This window comes from Sorex fumeus, unplaced genomic scaffold, assembly GCF_029834395.1.
Source record: "Sorex fumeus unplaced genomic scaffold, SorFum_2.1 ptg000008l, whole genome shotgun sequence".
NCBI classification, from domain to species: Eukaryota; Metazoa; Chordata; class Mammalia; order Eulipotyphla; family Soricidae; genus Sorex; species Sorex fumeus.
The window spans coordinates 2,193,345-2,214,867 of record NW_026606065.1 but is presented as its reverse complement, the minus strand read 5'-3'; the positions used below and the strand labels follow the sequence as shown (position 1 = coordinate 2,214,867).

Genomic DNA, 21,523 nt, shown 5'->3' with positions numbered 1-21,523 from the left:
TGCTAATATTTTATATTAATAGACTATAAGCTAAATGTTATTGTCTTCAGGGATTCTACTTACATTAGTTTATTTAATCTCTCTCCTGGTACCTTAAATAAGACAGTGGATATAATTTTTTTTTCAATGTAAGAAAGGAGTATGGGCCCCAGGTGCTTAGAATCTCAGAATATGGACACTCAGATCAGTGATTCTTGGTGGGGAGTGGGGAGGTAAGCAGGGATGTTGGCAATTCTCCCTTTCACATTCAAATGAATTCTTGTTTAAATAATGATTTGCATAGTCATCCTAGGCATAAGTCAGTTGTAAAGAGATTCATATTTTTCTACTAAATATCTTTTATAAATATGCCTGACTGTCTCCACCAGGGCCCAACAGCTGAAGACCTCCGGGGCCCAGCCAAGGCCATGCTGGGACCACTCTCCACACACTTGGATGAGCCTCACGCATAAAAGAACTGACAGAGGAACCCAGGTGTGTGGGACCCGGGGCTGAGATCTCCAAGCCTGCACAGTTTGGGACTGGACCTGCCAGTAACTAGACAGTTACACCCACCAACAGCCATGTAACTCCAACAACGGCCAGGATCCAGAGATTATCACACCCAGCTCCCGGCCGCGTGACATCTTATCATCTCATTCCTAATTTGGTCAAACTGGCAGGCTACCAAATGTAACATGCCCACACGGCAGAGTCTGGCAAACTCCCCGTGGTATACCCAATATGCCAAATACCAGTAACAATGATGGGTCTCATTCTCCTAACCCTGAAAAAGCCTTGAATATGGCACTTTAAAAAAAAAACATCTCAGGGCTAGGACGAAGAAGACGTTACTGGCACCTGCTCGAGGCAATCGACGAACAACAGGGTGGTCGTGATCGTGATCTTTTATAAGAATTAAAATGGAACCTTTACATCTTATTATATAAATAGCCACTTATTTTTAATAAATGCAAAGAAAGATTTTAAAAGACAAATTCTTAAATAGGTAATTTTCTAATTGTTATGTAACAGAACTCCTCTTCCTCCTCCTCCTTCTCCTCCTCCTTCTTCTTCTACATTTTCTTTTTTGACTACACCAGCAGTGCTTGGGGCTTCCTCCTGTTCTGCACTGAGCAATCATTCCTGGCTGAACTCAGAAGACCAGATGGGGTGCAGAGGATCAAACTCAGGCCAGCTACGTGCAAGACAAGTGCCCGACCTGCTGAACTATCTGTCCAGTCTGTAGAATCACTTTTTAAAATGAAATTCTTTCAGACTTTAAACTCACCAAAGGAGAGAATATTAGTACAGAATTTATTATTCTTACTAACACTGCAGTAAGAGAAGACTAGAGAACATAGGTTTTGAGAATCCTAGTCTGAGCACAGAATGTATTTTTTAAATGGAACCTATAGAATAAATTAAATTGATACGATCAGTAAAGTCCAGTGCTAAATTTGGGTTCAAAGGTCTTTTTCAGATTAACCTGAACTTTTATTTATTAAAGAGAAAACCTTACATATAAAATACTACCGTTTATAAAATTCCTTAAAAGAGTTTTATGTGTTTTTGTTTGTTGGTTTTTGCTTTTTTGGATCATATCCAGTGATGCTCAGGGATTACTTCTGGGTCTGCACTCAAGAATCACTTCTGGTGGTGCTTGGGGGACCACATGGGATGCCGGGGATGAAACCCAGGTTGGCCACGTGCATGACAAACACTCTTCCCACTGTACTATCACTCCAGCCCCAAGAAAGAGTGTTTTAAACCAACATTCAGTCAGTTAACTTCCAGAACACATATTCTTTTTCTTCTTTTTAATTGGTGCCACACTCTGTGATGTTCAGGGGACCAAGTGGAAGTAGAGATAAAACTCTGGACCTGGGGCTGGAGAGATAGTACCGGGGGGAAGGGCACATGCCTTGCACCCGGCCAACCCGGGTTCGATCCCTGGCACCTCCCCAGAACTTTCCACGAGTAATTTCTAATCCCAGAGTAATCCCTGAGCATCACTGGGTATGACCCCAAAATATAGAAACAAACAATCCCCTCTGGGTCTTGTACATTCTGGGCATGTTCTCTACCACTTGCGATCCCTCCCTTACCCCTAGAAGGCAATAATTTTTAATGAAGTGTTTCCAAAACTGTGCATACTACGTACGTTAATTCACTCCCATGCATATTTATTTGGCTGTGATGTGGGGGTGTTGGTGGGAATCAAGGCAACAAGAAGGAAAAGGAATCAAGATGGTCTTAGAAATGAGGGTTATTTTTAGCAGGTGAAGGAGGCAAGCGAAAGCAAAAAATTCAAAGTGAGCCTGGAAAACAACAGCTTCGTTTTTCTAATATGGGTCAGACACAAGAAAACCACAAATTTTGTTACTCTAGGAATGTACTTGTTGAAGTGTTAAGTTCACAAAATAATAGTCTATTTCCGGTGATATATATATTTCAGAGTATTAGCAAATTAACGTGAGTTGGATACACAGAAATGAAACCTACCCAAATATTATAGAAAAGATGGTGTTAGTAGCTTCGTGTTTTTAAATGGTGAGCAGAATTAAGAGGGGTTTAAAATGAAAGTTCACTTACAGAATAGAAAACTGCCCAATCTTTCTGGTAAGAAAAAAGACTTTCATTACTTATTTAGACAATCAGGAAATTTGGGCAAGAGAGGTGATAAAATAGATATTATAATAATAAATGAAAGTAAATGTTTCTGAAAGAAATCATTTCCATTATTGTGCAAATACAGAACTCATCATAGCTGCAGATGCAAAAATGCCACTTTTAAATGATTGAAAATAGATTATAATCATGGTTAATGGTAAAGCCCATGAAATTTGCATTTGGGTAGCTATTTTTTCAATGTGGATAAAAAATACACCATGTCAGCAGCAAAATGAAAGGATCCCCCCTCCCCCCACTGCCTTGGGGCCAGCTCCTGGGGCTACATACCAAAGGTGCACTTGGGGGGACACCCGCAGACCAGGTTGCAGGGGCCACTTTGGGCTGCCAGTTGGCTCCACCGGTCAACTTCTTCTCTCCAGCATTCCACTGAAGATCTCCCCTAAAACCAGACAGGCACAGTGTACAATGACCATCCTTGCAAAACCTACACGGATCTGGAAACAATGGCGTGTCGCTCCTTGGATTCTTATGTTTGGGGCTAGAAGCTGTCAGTTTTGAGCTGTGTGGCAGTCAAGAGAACAGATGAAAACTAGAAGGGGCTGATCATGTTATGCACAGAGAACTTAAAAGCCCTTTTAAGGCAGCTCAGATAGAGAAGGGAGCACCAAATAAAGGGTGTTGGGGGGATCCTCCCAGGATGGGAGATGCGTGCTGAGAGTAGACTATAGACCGAACATGATTGCCACTCAATGTCTCTTTTGCAAACCACAGCGCCCAAAAGGAGAGAGAGAACAAAAGGGAATGCCCTGCCACAGAGGCGGGGGGGGGGGGGGGGAGGATGGGGGAATGCGGGGGTGGGAGGGATACTGGAATTAGTGGTGGTAGAGGATGGGCACTGGTGGAGGGATGGGTGCTCGATCATTGTATAACTGAAACCCAAGCACAAAAATTTGTAAGTCTACAACTGTACTTCATGGTGTTTCACTAAAAAATTTTTTTAAAAAAGCCCTTTTGAAAAATGACTTAAAATTTTAGACCCTGTTACACGAACTTCCTACCACTTCTAATAGAAAAAATGTGCTGCAAAATTCAACTGAAAATTCCTCGTGGTTATAAAAGACTCCAAATAAGTAAGATATAAGTACCATCTACTTGCATTTTTATTGAGTTTAAGATGCATCCATGAGGTATATTTCTGAAGATAAGAGGGTTTAACAGAAAGTTTCACACACCTATACTATGACTGTATCTACACATGATAGTGACTGCAGGACACTATTCTAAAATGCATCCCAACCTGAAAATAGAAGACGCATATAAAAGAGGGCCAACTGTTTAGCATTTTTATTATACTTCCTAAAAAGTAATGTTCCTCCATGAGAGACTTTTTATAATCAGTATTCTCTAGGAATATTGTATAAATCTAACATATTCAAATCACAATTTCCCAATATTTTGAGATCAAACTTAGTGACAACCTTAGAGCAGAAAACATATTATTTCTTCTCATTACAATAGTGACAGGTATGAAGCAAATAATAGCAAGTCAGAATAAAATAAAAACCAATTTTGAAGAGACCTGGCCAGAGAATGGTATAATATTTGATAGCCTCTATTTTGACAGTTAGAAATACACTGTCATAAGAAAACCAGATAATTTCAAAACAACTTACTTTTTGGATGTGGTACCAGAAATTCCAAGATCTATAAATGGATAAAAGAAGAAAACAATTTAAACATCTATACTCAGCTTATATAGTGTGCTATTTAAAGGGTAAAAAAATTAGAAATATGTATTAAAAAACATTCCCCACCCCACCTTTTTTTGGTCTAGAGATGACTACATTTAGTTATACAAAAAGTAAAGTATATTTGAAAACATACACACAATTCTAAAATTTTCTTTTATTAGCCTTCTGGGTTAGAGTTTAATATAAACTGGTTTCTAGGAAAGAATGAACACAGCAAGCTTGAGAAAACTTTCCTGGAAAATCCTCTGTGGCCCGCGTGTAGGAAGCCTGGCTACTAAACTCACTGAGATAAAACATTCATAATGATTATAAGGGTGAATTACCAAGTCAGAACTGGACAAACACATGACTTCTGAAGACACTTGCTTTCCTCTGCAATATGGGAATTTTGGTATACATCGTAGCAAGGAAGATATACTAAAATCCAATTTTAAAAGCACCAACATTGAATAAAAACTCTGACACTGAGTATCTAATGGCAAAAGTCTCCAAATTGTTACATTTGTATGTGTTCTTTCCCCATGAGACTAAGAGACACAAAGGAAAGTGGCATGTGAATTTTTCCAGATTCTGTGTCTTTTCCACTGGATGATTCAGTGATGTATCTCTACTATGCTGCATTTTAACTGCACTGCATTTCAGCTGTGAGATAATTTACTACCATGAATCTTACAAATCTATGAACATGAGGGTGGTCTTGAAGATACAACTGCATTATCATCCCAATAAAATAGTTATGTGTCTTTTTAATTTGAGATGTAAAAGTTATTTACTCTGAAGCCGAGGAGATAACGCAGCAGGCAGGGCACTTGCTACGCACAGAGATGACCAGGGTTTAACCACCAGCAGCCAACATGGTCCCTTAAGCCCCTACAGAAATGTTTTAGACTTCTAAAACTGTAGACTTACAGAAATAACCCCTAAGTGCAAAGCCAGTCATAAGCCCTGAGCACAGCTGGGTGTGGTTCCCCAACAAACAAAAGGTCATTTGTTCTGGGCGCAAGTACTTTATCAACTATGCATTTGGCTAATATTTTCCTCCCATCCTGTTAGTTGTTCTTTTTGCATTTTTGAGAGTAAGGAATCCCTAATGTCTATGCATTTACTAATTTCAGCAAATAGTTATTGAGCCCCTACATATGCCAGGCACTACTCTAAGCATTGACATATGGAAGTGAAGAAAATAATGATCCCTATTTTGGAGAAATTTGCACTGTACTGGTTTGAGGTGAAGATAAATAATAACACGATAAAAAGTAAATCACGTGGGCTGCTAGTCGGTGATGTGGAAGGCCTGCAAAGCAAATGAAAAGGAAGAGCAGGGGTCTGGACAGTATCACAGTGAGGGACTCTGGGTCTTCCCCAATAAGAGAGAAATACTTGAGCAAAGCTAAGAAGAGACGGTGGGAAGAACTTTCTAGGCTGTCACATGGCACACTCTCTACATAACAACAATTCTACGTACAACATTTAGAAAAATTGTCAACTTGCTTTCCACAAGAGCTCCACAGATTACATCCTCGTGAACAATGAGAAGAGGAGAATGTCAATATCTCTAAATTCTCATCAATTTTTTTTACAATTGTTTACTATCTTTTTTATTATAGACACCCTTTTGGATATGAAGTGATATCTCATCATGGGTTTCATGTATGTCACTGATGATTGAAGATGAACTTTTTTTTTTTTTTTGCTTTTTGGATCATACCCAGCGATGCTCCTGGCTCTGCACTCAGGAATTACTTGTGGAGGTGCTCAGGGAACAATATGGGATGCGGTTCATGTAACACCTTACATGTTGTACTATTGCTCCAGTCCCAAGGATGAACATATTTTTATGTGCATACTCTTGTGTGTGTGTATAATTTTTGAAGAGAAGTATATTAAAGTCATTTGACTACTTACAAATTTGAGTTATCTATCTTTTTATTATTTAGGTGTAAAAGAATTTCGGGGTATAAGTATCTTATCACGTATGTATTTTAAAAATACTTTGCTCCTATTTTGTTAGTTGCATTTACATATTTTTTTTGTATTTTTGATTGCAAGAACAGAGCCCCTAAATTTTCTTTTCTCTTTCATTTTCTTTTTTTTTTTCTTTTCATGTTTGGGTCATACCCGGCAATGCTCAGGGAGTTCTTCCTGGCTCTGCACTCAGGAATTTCTCCTGGTGGTGCTCAGGGGACCATATGAGATGCCGGAGATTGAACCCAGGATGACCATGTGCAAGGTAAGTGCCTTACCCCACTATACTGAATCTTTAGCCCCAAAAGTTTGCAATTTTTATATAGTGCTATTGGTTTTTCTTGTTTTTCTTCTATTTTTTATTTTATGCATAGCATATCTAAGAACGTTAACCTAGTATCAGAAAGACTGATTACTGCACTCGGAAATTTGTTTCTTTGGGGGACACACCAATCTATGCTCAGGGCTTGCTCCTGACTCTGCACTCAGGGATCGCTCCTGGTGGGGATCAGGGGACTCTAGGTAGTAACACAGGTTAAAGCCTTGTCAGTCACGCACAAAGCAGCACATGCCCTACCTGCTGTACTGTTCTTCCAGCCCCCATGAAGTCTGATTTCTACATTATTTTTTTGGTAAGGAGTAACATTTGATTCTTTGCTCTAATTCGAAATTGAATTATTTGGCTTTAACTAGGAGGTCAAATTTCATCATTTTTAAATATGGATATCTAGTTATTCCAACACCATTTGTTAAATCATTTGATTTTTTCTCCCCGTTAAATAGATTTGGCTCTTTTGTTAAAAAAAATCAGCTGACTACAGATATATAGATTTATTTCTAGGTTCTTATTCTGATCAAAATCTACAGTTTTTTTATTCCAATTTTTAATCTCTTTAAAAGTGCAACACACCAGAGGTAGCCAATAATTTTCTCCTATTTAATTTACCAAAATAAACATTTGAAGATGATACCTAGCACATGAAAAATTACAGTATTAGGACATACATTTTTCTACAGTTTCTTAACTACTAAAGCTTTGTAGTTTGTTCTGGTATCACAAAAATCTGAGTCTTATCTATTCATTATTCCAGCTATATTAGCTATTCTGATTTCTTTGCAGTTTCATATGGCTTTAGGTTCAGCTTGGTAATTACTTTTTTTTTAAAGCAGGCTGAAATATTGATAGAAGAGTGTTTAACTTGGGAAATTCACACATCTATTAATTTTTATAAATATATGGAATCAGTTCATCACTAAAATTAGAATATGTAGCAGTTTCATCACTCAGAAGTATTCTGTCTTATTGTCCTTTGAAATCAAAGGTTTCTCTTATAACTAATCCTGACAATCACAGATATATTCTTGACTCCTATATTTTTGTCTTAAAAAGAATATTACATAAGTTAAATCACACAGTATATTTTGTGTCCAGATTCTTTATTCTATCAACATTATTTATTTGTGTTGCTGCACATAACAATAGTCATTACTTTTTAATTTCTAAGTAATATATTAAATAACAGTATTTCCTGGCCCTCTCAGAGAGCCTGGCAAGCTATCAAGAGTATCCCGCCCACAGAGCAGAGCCTGGCAAGCTACCTGTGGCGTATTCGATACGCCAAAAACAGTAACAATAACGTGTCTCATTCCCCTGGCCCCGAAAGAGCCCCCAATACGCCATTGGTCTACACAATCACACGACAGGGACACATGGAGACGTTACTCGTGCCTGCTCAAGCAAACTGATGGACATTGGGACAATAAGTGATCAAGTGATATTAAATAACAACACACTTTGTTTATACATACATCACTACCCTTGTCGGAGAGCCCGGCAAGATACCAAGAGTATCTCGCCCGCATGGCAAAGCCTGGCAAGCTCCCCGTGACGTATTCGATATGCCAGACACAGTAACAACTGTCATGATGGAGATGTTACTGGGCCCGCTCGAGCAAATCAAAGAACAATGGGGGACCAGTGATATTGACACCACCTCATGTTTATTTGTCTTGCTCCTGCCATTCTAAAATATCGCTGTAAAGACTCATGTCCAGGAGCTGGAGCAAGAGCATAGCGGGTAGGCTCCTGTTCTCCATGCAGTAGACTCAGGTTCTATTCCCAGCATCCCACATGGTCCTCTGAGCACCACCAGGAATCATCCCAGAGTGCAGAGCCAGAAGTAAGCCCTGAGCACCACTGGGTGTGCCTCCCACCAAAAGAAAGACCCACCTCCACCCCACCCCCCAAAGAGATTCATGTGCAGGTTTTTGTGTGAACATGTTTTCATGGATGTAAGATAATGTCTAGGAATGCAATTACTGGGTCACATAATAATCTGTATATGTTTGGCCATAAGAGATTATTAAACTGATTTCCGAAATAGCGACTCCATTTTTAAATGTCACCAGCAAACTGAAGAGTGCCAACTGTCCTACAAAGTTGTCAGTAGCCAAGTAGTCAGGCTTAATTTTTTTTTTATTTGAGTAAACGGTGTGTAGTGAAGATTTAAAAACTCGTTGAGCTGGAGAGTTAGTACAGTAAGTAGGACATTTGATTTGCACCTGCCCACCCCAGGTTCAATCTCCAGCACCCCATAGAGCATATGGTCATCTAAGCCTGCCAGGTCTAACTCCCGAGCATAGAGCCAGGAGTAAGTGCTGGGCATCACCAGGTGTGGCCCCCCTCAAACAAAATAAAAATGAAAATGTATATATAATTCACTCACTATAAAATTATATTTCCAAAATATAAAATTCTGTGCAAAAAAGTATGAGCTTAAGTCTATAACATTATCACACACTCTAGTTGCAAATCCTTTCTATGATTTTGATTTTTAAAAAGTATCTCAATATTAACTGGAAGTCACTCCTCCTGTTTCCTCTGTTTCCAACTCCCTGTTTCCAAGTCCTCCTGTTTCCAACTCCCTGACCACTACTAAATCTATTTTTGTTTCTACAGATTTATGTGTTCTTGACATTTCCAAAAGATGGAATCAAAGAATGTGTGGCATTTTTGGTTTGATTTCTTTCACTTAGAAATATATATTTTTAGTTCATCTATGTTGTGGTCTACACTAGCATTTCACTGATTTTTTCATGGCTGAACAATTATTTTACATACATATTTTATTTATCCATTCATTAGCTGATACACATTTGGACTTTGTCATTATCAAAATTGCAAACATAAAAAATTTTACTTTTGGACCAAAGTGATAGCACACTGGATAGGGCATTTGCCTTGCATGAGGTCAACCCAAGTTCAATTTCCAGCATCCCATATAGTCCACCTGTGCACCACCAGGAGTAATTCCTGAGTGCAGAGCCAGGAGCTACCCCTGAGCATTACTGGGTATAACCCAAAAAGTAAAAAAAAATATTACTTTGGCTATAATCAAAATGGGCATGTGTTTTTTAATTCTCCTGGAACATATTTAGGGATGGAATTTTTGAGTCTCATGAGCTGTTAATGCTTAATTTTGAAGAAATATAAAACTTTCTAAAACAACTGAATCATGTTATATCCAACCAGCAATATGTGAGCACTGGTATGCATTTCTTGATAGTTAAAAACATTCAAAATCTTTTTATATATGAATTGGATACTTGTTTATCTTCTCTTGAGAAATATCTACCTGAATACTTTTTGCCTTTTTTATTTGCCTTTCTATTATTGATATATAAGAATTTGTCATTTATGGATACAAGTTTCTTAGGAGATACATGATTTGAAACTATTTCTTCCACTTTAAGGATTATCTTTTGAGTTTCTTTCTGGTATCATCAATAACATAAATGGTTTTCACTCTATCACTGTATCACTGTCATTCTGTTGTTCATCGATTTCCTTGAGCAGGCACCAGTAATGTCTCCTTCATCCTAGCCCTGAGATTTTAAGAAGTACCACATTTGAGGCTCTTTCAGGGTCAGGAGAATGAGACCCATCATTGTTACTGCTTTTTGGCATATTGAATATGCCACCTCAATGAGCTTGATTATCGTGTAGATACGGTTAATCGTGCTGAATCCTTTTCAAAAACTAGCTTGCTCGCATGGTTGTCCTTCATCTAGTGTTCTGCCAATCCTATTCAGGATGACTCGAGTGAACAACTTGTAGATGACAGACAATAGGCAGATCGGGCGATAGTTGCCAATGTCATGGATGTCTCCCTTCTTGAACAGTAGTACGGTCCTGCTGGTTTTCCATTGGGACGGAACCTTGCATTCAGACAGGTAGCGAGTGAAGAGCCGAGCCAGTGTATTGATGAGTATTGACGGCAGGTTCTTCAGGTGTTCAGGTCTGACCTTGTCTGGGCCAGGTACTGTTCATTTCTTTTCCCACGAAAAGATGATTGGCAACTACACTACCTCCGTTTTGCTGATGACATCATTCTAATAACACCAAACATTAGCCAAGTGGCACAAATGCTGGCTGACTTCGACCGTGAGTGTAAAAAGATCAGACTACAGCTGAATCTCACAAAGACAATGTTTATGAGAAACGGTCTTGTTCCTGATGTTCCATTCGCTCTCAACGGGACGAACATCTCTGACTGCAACAGCTATGTGTGCCTAGGTCAAGAACTCAACATGACAAATAACCTGGCATCTGGGCTGCACAGGAGGAAGAGAGCGGCTTGGAAGGCCTTCAAGAGCATCGAAGAAATAGCTAAGAGGACGAAGAACCTCTGGCTTCGGGCACATCTCTTTGATTCCACTGTTCTTCCTGCATTAACATACGCCTCAGAGACCTGAGCCCTACGCAAACAAGATGAGAACGCTATTCGGGTCTCCCAAAGAGAAATTGAAAGAGCTATGCTTGGAATATCACGTTTCACTGAAATGAGAGAAAGAATCCGGAGTTCTGACCTCCATCGACCATCAAGAATCCAGGATGCTGTCTCTTTTGCCAAGGCATCGAAAATCAGATGGGCTGGACACATAATGAGATTTGGAGACGAGCACTGGACTAGAGCCGTTACCAACTGGATTCCATGGGATGTCAAAAGACCATGTGGCTGCTCACCTACCAGATGGTCAGACTTCTTTGTCAAGACCCTGAATGATTGGTTTGAGGCTCTTTGTTTTCCTAGAATGAACAAATGTCATTGGTCTACACTAGCATGTGACAGGAACAAATGGAGACATTACTGGCGCCCACTCGAACAAATCGATGATTAACAGGAAGTCAAGTGATTAACTGAATATGCCACGGGGAGTTTGCCAGACTCTGCTGTGAGGGCAGGATACTTTTGGTAGCCTGCCAGGTTTTCCAGAGTAAGAACTAGATAATAAGATGTCTGGCCAAGACCCATAGACTATAAAACCCAGTTCCCAGAAGAGAATAGTGCAGTCTCCTGCCTCTGCACCTGGCTGTTCCTCACCAGGGGCCCCTTGGAGGAGGTGGGTTGAGTTTCCCTCCCCATCCCGAGCAGAGCCCCAGTGGCTGAAGACCTCCAGTTCCATCCAAGCCACGCTTAAGACCACTCTCCACACGTTCAGACGAGCCTCACACACGAAGGAACCGGCAGAGGAACCCAGGTGTGCAGGACCCGGGGCGTAGATCTCCAAGCCTGCTCGAATCGGGACTGGGCCTCCTCCACCCAGATCCTCCATCTTCCAGTATGTAGGCATTACACCCACCAACTGCTCCCGGCGCCGTGTAATCCCATCAATGGCTAAGACTCAGAGACTATAAAACCCAGCTCCCAGAAACGATTTTAATTTTCATAAATTCCTATGATTTGTTTTGCATGTTTCCTATGTATTTTTCCTAAGAAACTGCCTGATCCAGTTAGGTCATACATTTTTAGAACTAGATCTTCTTCTGAGTTATTTTTTTCCCCTGTGGCTTTTTAGGTCACACCCAGTGATGCTCAGGGGTTACTCCTGGCTCTGCACTCAGTAATTACTCCTGGCAGTGTCTGGGGGACCATCTGAGATGCAAGGATTGAACCCTGGTAGGCCACATGCACGGCCAATGCCCTGTCTGCTACCTATCGTAGTTCTGGTCCCTTCTGAGAGTTTTTATAGATTTCTCACATTTAGATCTTAAATTAACTTTGAATTAATTTTTGTGAATATAAGAGGTACAATTTCATCCATTTTGTTTATTTTGGGGTCATTTCCAACAATGTTCAGGGACTATTTCCTAACCCTTGCTCTGACCTCAGATAAGCCCTGATCGTGCCTTGGGGAATCAAACCTAGTACTTTATCAAAATGGGTTGGCTGCACACAATGCAAGTGCGTTAACTCCTGGATTATCTCTTTGTCCCCGAACTTCGTTATTTTTGCACATGGTTATCCAGTTTTCCTAGTCCATTTTTTAAAAAGACATGAAAAAAGATCAGAATAGAGGTGACATCGGGTCAGTGGTGGAGCACTTTGGTGGTGGTGGGGTGCAGTAACTGTACCCATCCATTGTATAAATTTTAACACTACTGCAGCCATATTACCAATTTTTTAAAAGGCGATCTTTTCCCTTTTTGATGGTCCTGATCTTTGTGTAGAAAATTGCCTCAACAATGTGTGTAAGGACTGTTTGTGGGCTCTTTAAAGGTCTGTATTATATCCTTATGGAAACATTTCCTTTTATTGCTGTAGCTTTTTCAAATCTATAATAAAGATTCCAGCTTGTTTTTCTTTCCCAAGATTATTAGCTAGCACAGTGGTTCCCAAAGTAGGTGGTACTTTCCCAGGGGGTAAGGGCGGCCCTGGAATGGTCCAGGATGTTGGCGGGGTGGTAGAAGATTCAAGTACAATTAGGGGATGCTACCTTATTGTTCATTTAAAGATGGCAGAACTGGGTGGGGAGGGATTAGAAGTGATATTTTTTTTCTGAAAGGGAGGTGAGTAGGGCAAGAAAGTTTTGGAACATTTTCTCTTACAGGTCTTTCTTCAGTAGAGAAAATTCTCAAAAGTATTGGACACCTGAGAGTTGTGTGATGCTGGTAAAGGCCAATTGGACATAGAAATCTTTAACTTCTGAAGGAGAATCTAGGAAGCTTATTAGAGTATTGAGTAAGATCAATCATCACAAAATTTTAGAATGAGAAAAACATATTTCAGTAATCTTGTACTGGGTACCATCAAAGTGCTTTCATGGATATAAAGACAAAGGTAATGAGTTACAATAAGATACATGTGCACTATCTAAATCATAGCGAGAAAAGAAGTCTATCTCAAAGATCTGTTAAATTTTAATACAGCTTTCAGTAAAATGATGTGTATCTGCAAAGGAATTAAAGGGTATCATACTGAGCGAAGTCAGTCATAGGAAAGGAATAGAAACAGAATGATCTCTCGTTTTTGGGATATGGGTATGGAGCAAGGGGAGGAACAGACAGCAAAACTGGAGAGCTGGTCCACAGAACTGAGCTTTCCTGGGGTGGGGAAGGATGGGAGGGCTCTTTGGAACACTGATAGAGGGAACTGGGCACTCTGGTGATGAGTATGGCTTTAGAACTCTATACGCACAAAACTATCATTTGCAGTATTAAAATTGTGGGACCTCAGTAAAAATAGAAAAGAGTCCCAAATTTTTATACTTACTGCCTACTAAGCTGGCAAGAGATGAGTCCAGATCACTCCCGAGGGGTTTGCTTGCTGCCATTGCAGGACTGGGTGGTACCATTGAGACCGGTGCAGGTTGCCCAGTTGGTGCCATGGTTGGCATCAGAAGATCACCTAGACCATCAAACACTGGAAATCAAATAGACCAGGTTCAGAAAAAAAGAGCACCGTATGCTAAAATGAAACAAGTCTGCCTTTTGAAAAAAATATAAAATCAAATGAATACTTAAAAAGAAGGCATGGAATTCACACTTTTCATGACAATTACACCAAGAAGGACATCTTTACACATGTTTACTTATACAGTATGGAATACTAATGAATATGAACGAACATGTAAAAGAATCCGTGTAATGTACAGGAAAGAGCACAGATTTTTAGAGTCAGAATTGAACTCAAATTTAGCCGTTAAATTTCGCAACTCTGTGACTTCAAAAAAAGTCCCTACCTTGGCTTTTAGTTTTCTCATATACAAGGCAAAGTACCACAACTCTACGGATTTGCTGTAAATATTAAAATAGATGCTATATCATCTTTATTATAATTATAACTCTACCTAAGGACTCAATAAATGGTAATTATTACTATTAAATACAGTAACTAACTTCTTATTCAAAACGGTAGTGATCTACAGTCATGTTTAAACACTTTACTCTGAAATCCATAGATGTTAACTTTCAAATAAAATTTTAAGTGAGGAAAAGATTCTAGTCTCCTGTGAAATTAGCGCAATTACAAAACCTTATCTAATTGCTAGAATAAGTATCTGAAAAACCATGACCAAATGTTAGAAAAAGAATTTTTCTTTCACTAAAATGATCACTTTTGAATCTAATTTAAAATGGATATATTCAAAGAAAATACTGCTTTACATACTAGGAATCATACTCTTTTTTTGATAAGGTAAAGGTAAAGGCCCTCCCGTTGATCGTCGATTTGCTCGAGCGGGCCCAGTAACATCTCCATTGGAGACTTTGTTGTTACTGTGTCTGGCATATGGAATACTCTCGGTAGCTTGCTGGGCTCTCTGAGAGGGGCGGAGGAATCGAACTCGGGTCAGCCATGTTGGCCGCTTGTAAGGCGAACGCCCTACCCGCTGTGCTATAGCACAGCGGGTAGTGCGTTCTTTTTTTGATAGTTCCTGATTACTAAATAATAAATTACCACTTTAATTTCTGAAAAATTATTCAAAATCTAGACTCATCGCATATGCATAAGGTATTGCTAACATCTATGTCATTTTTTGTGGCTGTTAATTTTTATTAAAACTTAAATTTCAATAAAAATGACTTACAATAAATGCTACTACAAAATAATTCTAAACTGAAAAATGACAACACTCAACTAGGCACTGGCAATAGAAGCAACCAAATTGTCAGGCGGAGGACAAATTAAGGGTGTTTCTGAAACACATTTAATTGCCAAAAACTCACCAATTGAAAATTTGTAGTAAGGACCCAGCATGAGAAGAGTAGAATGGAAGAGAATACAAACAAAATGACAGCAGGATGAAAGGTTAAAGGCAGGCAAAGAAAACTATTTGTGTCTCAACTTCATTAAACTGAGGCCATGCAAAGTTCAGAGGGTATAAAGCAATAGTAGTGGGGGTGCCCACACATTATTCTACAAAAGTATAGAACGAATTATTTGTTTTCTATTATCCAACTCTAAATCACCATCCATACGTTCATGCAAACAGTGTGTGTGTGTGTGTGTGTGTGTGTGTGTGTGTGTGTGTGTGTAACTGGATTTCTTTGAAAAAAGAAAAAAGAAACACAGAAAGTGAATGTTGCTAATTATTAAAGCACCAGGTATACCAAAAAAATTTACATCAGTTATAAAGGAGAAATCAACTGGATGGTCTTAAGACCAGGTTAACACTCAGTATGTACTAACAAAGTTCCTCACAGGATACTAACCTTGGTAGAATGCCTTATTATTAGAGCATAATATATATTTTTAAAACAACCTTTGAAAATCATTGCCTCACCTGATGGATCAAAGGAGCTGCTGCTAGAAGTTGAAGGCGTTGTTCCAAAAGCTGCCTCAAAATTGGGTTGTAGCAAGTTATTCTGAGCTGGAGTCACTGGTGATGGAGAAGGGGCAATGAAAGAACCCCCAAATCCTGGAGAAGAAATGTTCCAGAAAAATATAAGCAGGAACAACTAAAGACGGTTAGAGGCCATAAAAAAAAGCAGAAAGAAAAAGTTATAGAAGATGGACAAGGAATTGAATGTAAATAGACGAGAAGTCAAACAAATCTGAGAAGTTTGTTTTAGAGATTTATCAAGTATCTTGGTATCTGCCATGCATTAATGAGATATTTAAATTAATTCTAAGTAAAATAGCATACAAGCAAATATACTTTTATTAAGAGAAACTTTGGTAGACAAATCTATTATAATATCTATTATTATAAGTGTATGTAAAACTAAGAAGTCTTGCTAGGCTTGAAACTTAGATAATTATTTTGTGACATTTAAATTTTGTTTCTTCAAATCACAATATGAGATGGCTAGAAAGAGCTTATAGATGTGTATATGTATGTATGTGTATACACACACATACACACACACACACATATATGTATGCATGCTCTATTGTATCTAATAAAATGCAAACCAGAAAAATATGCAAGCATCCTGCCACTAAATCTTCTTTTAATATCTTCTGTACATATTCTAATCCCACTGCTGTTACTGCCAAGTCTAAGGTCAGCCACCCCCAACTTGGTTCCAGGATTCATAAATTGTCACTCGGAGACACTTCCTGTCTCCAGTATGGAACTCCTCCAACTGAGGCTTTGCACTGAACCACACTGATCTTTCTGAGCAGAAAATGCTGACACAGTTACTTTTAAAAATACCTCACTAATGGTCTTAGAACTCTAAGAGCCACATCATGGAAATTCCTTTCTATGGAAATCAAGTCTCTCTGTCTCTGCTGGATGGTCCCTCTCATCTTTACAAACTTGATTACAACCTTAATCAGCCATCCCAGTGAAGTAGAAGGTGGTTCTTCAAGGTGGCTCTTCAACTGCCCTATATTGTCACCCACTGCGACCAGTCACAAGTACTTCCAGGCTTGCTTCAACAAGTGCCCATAAATTGTGTATTCTGCTCTGTGTCCTAAGAACCCCATCCACAGCTCTCCCTTTCGTGATACTTCTGAATCCCCACTGCAAGCTCCTCACCCTGGTGATTGGTTTTGATGTCAGGAACTGTGTCTTTTGTCTTGTCTTCTGCACTAATATTCAGCTTTCTTAGAGCATTGCATTAATCCTCACCAAAAAAAGGTCATTTTTGAACATAAAAGATAAGACTGGACATAAAATATTAATGGAAAGTAACCAACCTCAAAACATTTTTTGAAATTTAGAAGCAAATAATTTCTTTCGGTCCAAAGAAGTGGAGACTGAACTCACTTTATATTTCTTTTATTTAAAAACAAAAAAAAATTGTAATCTTTGAAGGAACTAATTTCCTTTCTTTGAGGAGCTGCCAAGAAATAATCTGGGGATCCAAGGGCCCCTCCTGGCAATACTCAGCCTAGCTATATAGGCCAGATAGAAAGAGATTATTTCTTTTGGGTCACACCTGGTGATGCACAGGGGTTACTCCTGGCTCTGCACTCAGGAGTTTCTCCTCGCGGTACTCAGAGGACCATATGGGATACTGGGAATAGAACTCGGGTCGGCTGCGTGCAAGGCAAACACCCTACCTGCTGTGCTATCTCTCCAGCCCCAAGAAGCCTCCCAGGATGGGAGAAGCATGCTGAAAGTAGACTCTAGACCAAACATGATTGTCACCCATTGCCTCTTTTGCAAACCACAACAGCCAATAAGAGAGAGGACAAAAGGGAATGCCCTGCCACAGAGGCAGAGTGGGATGGAGGGGATGGGGGATGGGAGGGATACTGGGATCCGTGGTGGTGGGAAATGGGCACTGGTGGAGGGATGGGTGTTTGATCATTGTACAATTGAAACCCAAGCACAAAAATTTGTAAGTCTACAACTGTACCTCATGGTGTCTCACTAAAGGTAAAAGGTAAAGGCCCTCCCGCTGATCATCGATTTGCTCGAGCGGGCCCAGTAACGTCTCCATTGGAGACTTTGTTGTTACTGTGTTTGGCATATCGAATACGTCACGGGGAGCTGGCCAGGCTCTGCCGTGCGGGTGAGATACTCTCGGTAGCTTGCCAGGCTCTCCGAGAGGGGCAGAGGAATCGAACTCGGGTTGGCCATGTTGGCCAATTGCAAGGCAAACACCCTAAAAATTAAAAAAATAGATAAATAAATTAAAAAAAAAGAAGTTATTTCTTTAAAAAAATTTTAGGCACCGTGGTTTAAAAAATTGCAAATGATAGGGTTTCATGCATAAATCATTCCAGCACAGCCCCCTCCACCACAGGGTCTGCTTCCCTCCACCACTGCCCCCTGCCCCCCTCCATTCTATTATCACTAAAATTACCCACCCCCCATCCCACCTCACTCAACCCCCCACCAATCTGTGGTAAGTTTACTAGAGAAGACCGGTTTCCCTTGCCTTTGGGCATTTGCTATTCTCTATGATTCTTTATATTCTGCACAGGAGAAAGAGATCATTTCTTGTCTGTCTCTCTCCTTCTGACTAAATTCATTCAACGTGATGGTCTCCAGATTTGTACATGTAGCAGCATATCGCATGATTACGCCTTTCTCTACAGCTGAGTAACAGTCTATTGTGTATAAATGCCATAGTTTGTTTTATTCAGTTATGTGTTCTTGGACACTTGGGTTGTTTTCCAGTTTTTGCTGTTGTGAGTAGAAAGGATTTGCTAAACGTGGGAAGGCAAATGTCTTCTCCGCCCCTCTGGGAGAGCCTGGCAAGCTACCGAGAGTATTCAATATGCCAAACACAGTAGCAAGAAGTCTCACCACGGAGACGTCACTGGGCCCGCTTGAGCAAATCAATGAACAACGGGAGGACAGCGTTTGTTGTTTGACAGAATAGTTTTTAGGCCTTTGGGGTACATAAGCCAGAAAAGGAATTGCTAGGTCATATGGAAGCTAAATTCCTAGTTTTTTTTGAGACATATTCATATAGCTTTTCAAAAGAGGCTGACTCAGTTTACATTCATGCCAGCAGTGAATGAGGGTCCCCATCCCCCCACAACCACACCAACACTGGTTGCTTTTGTTCTTTGCGGTGTGTGCCAGTCTCACTGTTATGAAATGGTATATCACCTGTAAGACTAGACAATATTCTATCCTCAAAGAAATTACTATTACCAAAGTCTTTCTTATACATAATTTGGGAATATATTCCTTTTTTATTTTATTTTATTTTTTAATTTTTATTTAGTGAAACACCATGAGGTACAGTAGTAGACTTACAAATTTTTGTGCTTGGGCTTCAGTTATATAATCATATATTTTCTCTTTTTACAAGCTGCTTGCATGAAGAAAACTTCAAAAATACCTGGAAGCTTCTATTTCATAAAAGCAATTTATGATTTTGAAACTAATTGTCTCCAGTTTTTTACAAAGCAAGCAACAGTGAGTGTTAAAGTCTTCCTGAAAACTGACAGCAGTGTAAATGAATTTAGACTTTTCCATGTATATTCATGAAAAAAATTAAACCTTTGAATATTGTTACCAATAAAAATTGTGTTTAATGCTATGCTAGATTGTTTCAGTCATTTAGGGTTTAAGTAATGTGTCATGTAAATTTTCTTACTGAATAAAATAGTCTGCATATATTTAAGAATTAATATCAGGCAGAGAAAAGTATGGGTTCAAAGCAATGATTTTTGTGGATATGACTGCTTTAGGAGCACTGGTGGCTACGCTAGTGCTGATTAACAGCTCAAGCTGGAATGTGGTTGTGGTTCACAATCAGAATCACAACCATCCTGTTATTCGTTGATTGCCTCGAGCAGGCCCCAGTAACGTCTCCTTCATCCTAGCCCTGAGATTATATTCAAGGCTCTTTAGGAGAATGAGACCCATCATTGTTCCTGGTATTTGGCATATTGGGTACTCCAAGGGGAGTTTGTCAGACTCTGCCCTGTGGGCAGGCTACATTCGATAGCCTGCAAGTTTGTCCAAAGTAGGAATGAGATAATAAGATGTCATAATAAGATGAGCTGGGTTTTATAGTCTCTGAGTCTTGGCCGTTGATGGGATTACACGGCGCCAGGGAGCCAGTTGGTGGGTGTGACCCCCGCCTACTGGAATTCAGAGGATCTGGGTGGAGGATGCTCAGCCCCGATCCGAGTAGGCTATTGTGGTTGTGGTTACTACAGACAATTTTTCTTATGGTGTGATTCTCTCTGTTATAGGTGACTTGGATACAACTGAACTTAATTCTCAGTTTCTTAAAATTTGCCTCTGGTGTTTGAGAGAGTATATAATGAGTGTGATACTTGCCTTGCATGTGGCCAGATTTGATACCCGGCACCCTGTATGGTACCCTGAGCACTGACACAGGTAATCCCTCAGTGTTGATCCAGGAGTACAGCTGGGTGTGATTCAAAACAACTACAAAATTATCCCCCCTCTTTGGAAATATTTCATTCTAGAATCAGAGCACATTCATTTGGAAAGGATCACTCGATTCAATTCAATCTTTTTTATGGCTAGAATTGAAGAAAAAAAGAAGTTACCATACCTTGTTAGGATTGAGTAACCAAGAAAAGAAAGTATGTGCATTTATTTTAGGGTTTATTTTCTTGGTGCTGTAATACATTTCATATGCTAAACATTCATAGGTGAATAAATAATACTTCACTGAAAAAAAATAGTACTTTCTTTAGAAAGTAAGAGGAAAGCCTTTATTTGTATGGGGCTTACCAAATGCCAGGCTCTAAGAATTTTTTTAGGAACCACAGAAATTGCCAATATGTTTCCCAAATTTCTGGCCTGTAGAAATAGGAATTTCATGCAGTCCAGCCTAAAACATTACTAATTTATTTAATCCTTATAACAACCTTGTAAAACTTCTAGATAAGGAAACTGAGATCAGAATGGTTAAATCATTTGGCCAAGATCACATGATAGCAATGCAGACCCAGGATTACAAAAGAATCTTCTAGAGTCCCAATACTTTGCTTTGTTTGTGCGCCACACTTCATGATGCTGGGGCTTTCTCCTTGCTCTGTATTCTGGAGTCCCTCCTGGCTGGGCTCAGGAGGACCGTATGTAGTAGTGGGGATTGAACTGGGGTCTAATGCATTTAAGGAGGCACCTTACCGCCTATACTCTCCTTTGGGCCCTAGAGCTGGATTCTTCACCACAGTAACACATGGCCTCTTTCCTACATCTAGGAGTGATACATTTATGCCCTTCTCAATGGTTTCTAAAAGTGGCAGAAATATGAAAGATGATTTTTTCATTATATTCAGTTCTTGTGAAGTAGATATCCTTGTAATTCTAGACTTATTAAAGTTTTAAAATGATATAAAATAATCAACTGATTATCTTAAAGAAAATGATCTATTGTTAGACTCTAAATGAAGAGCTAAACACAAGACCACAAAACTTATGGGCACTAATGAAGAGTGGTGAATTCCTCCTGTTAACAAACTGAAAAATCTTAGCCCTAGAGAGTGGAGGTAAATAATAAGAAAATCCAAGCTACT

General features: G+C 39.4%; 1 protein-coding gene across 1 annotated transcript in view; it reads right to left on the bottom strand.

The window, feature by feature from the left end:
• Positions 1-21,523, bottom strand: part of SNAP91 (synaptosome associated protein 91) — a 165,130-nt gene that overhangs the window by 16,245 nt on the left and 127,362 nt on the right. The window contains exons 21-24 of the mRNA XM_056110026.1: positions 15,894-16,028; positions 13,883-14,032; positions 4,287-4,317; positions 2,941-3,052 (exon numbers count right to left, since the gene is read on the bottom strand). Coding sequence (XP_055966001.1) covers positions 2,941-3,052; positions 4,287-4,317; positions 13,883-14,032; positions 15,894-16,028 — 428 coding nt within the window. The remainder of the gene's footprint in view (positions 1-2,940; positions 3,053-4,286; positions 4,318-13,882; positions 14,033-15,893; positions 16,029-21,523) is intronic.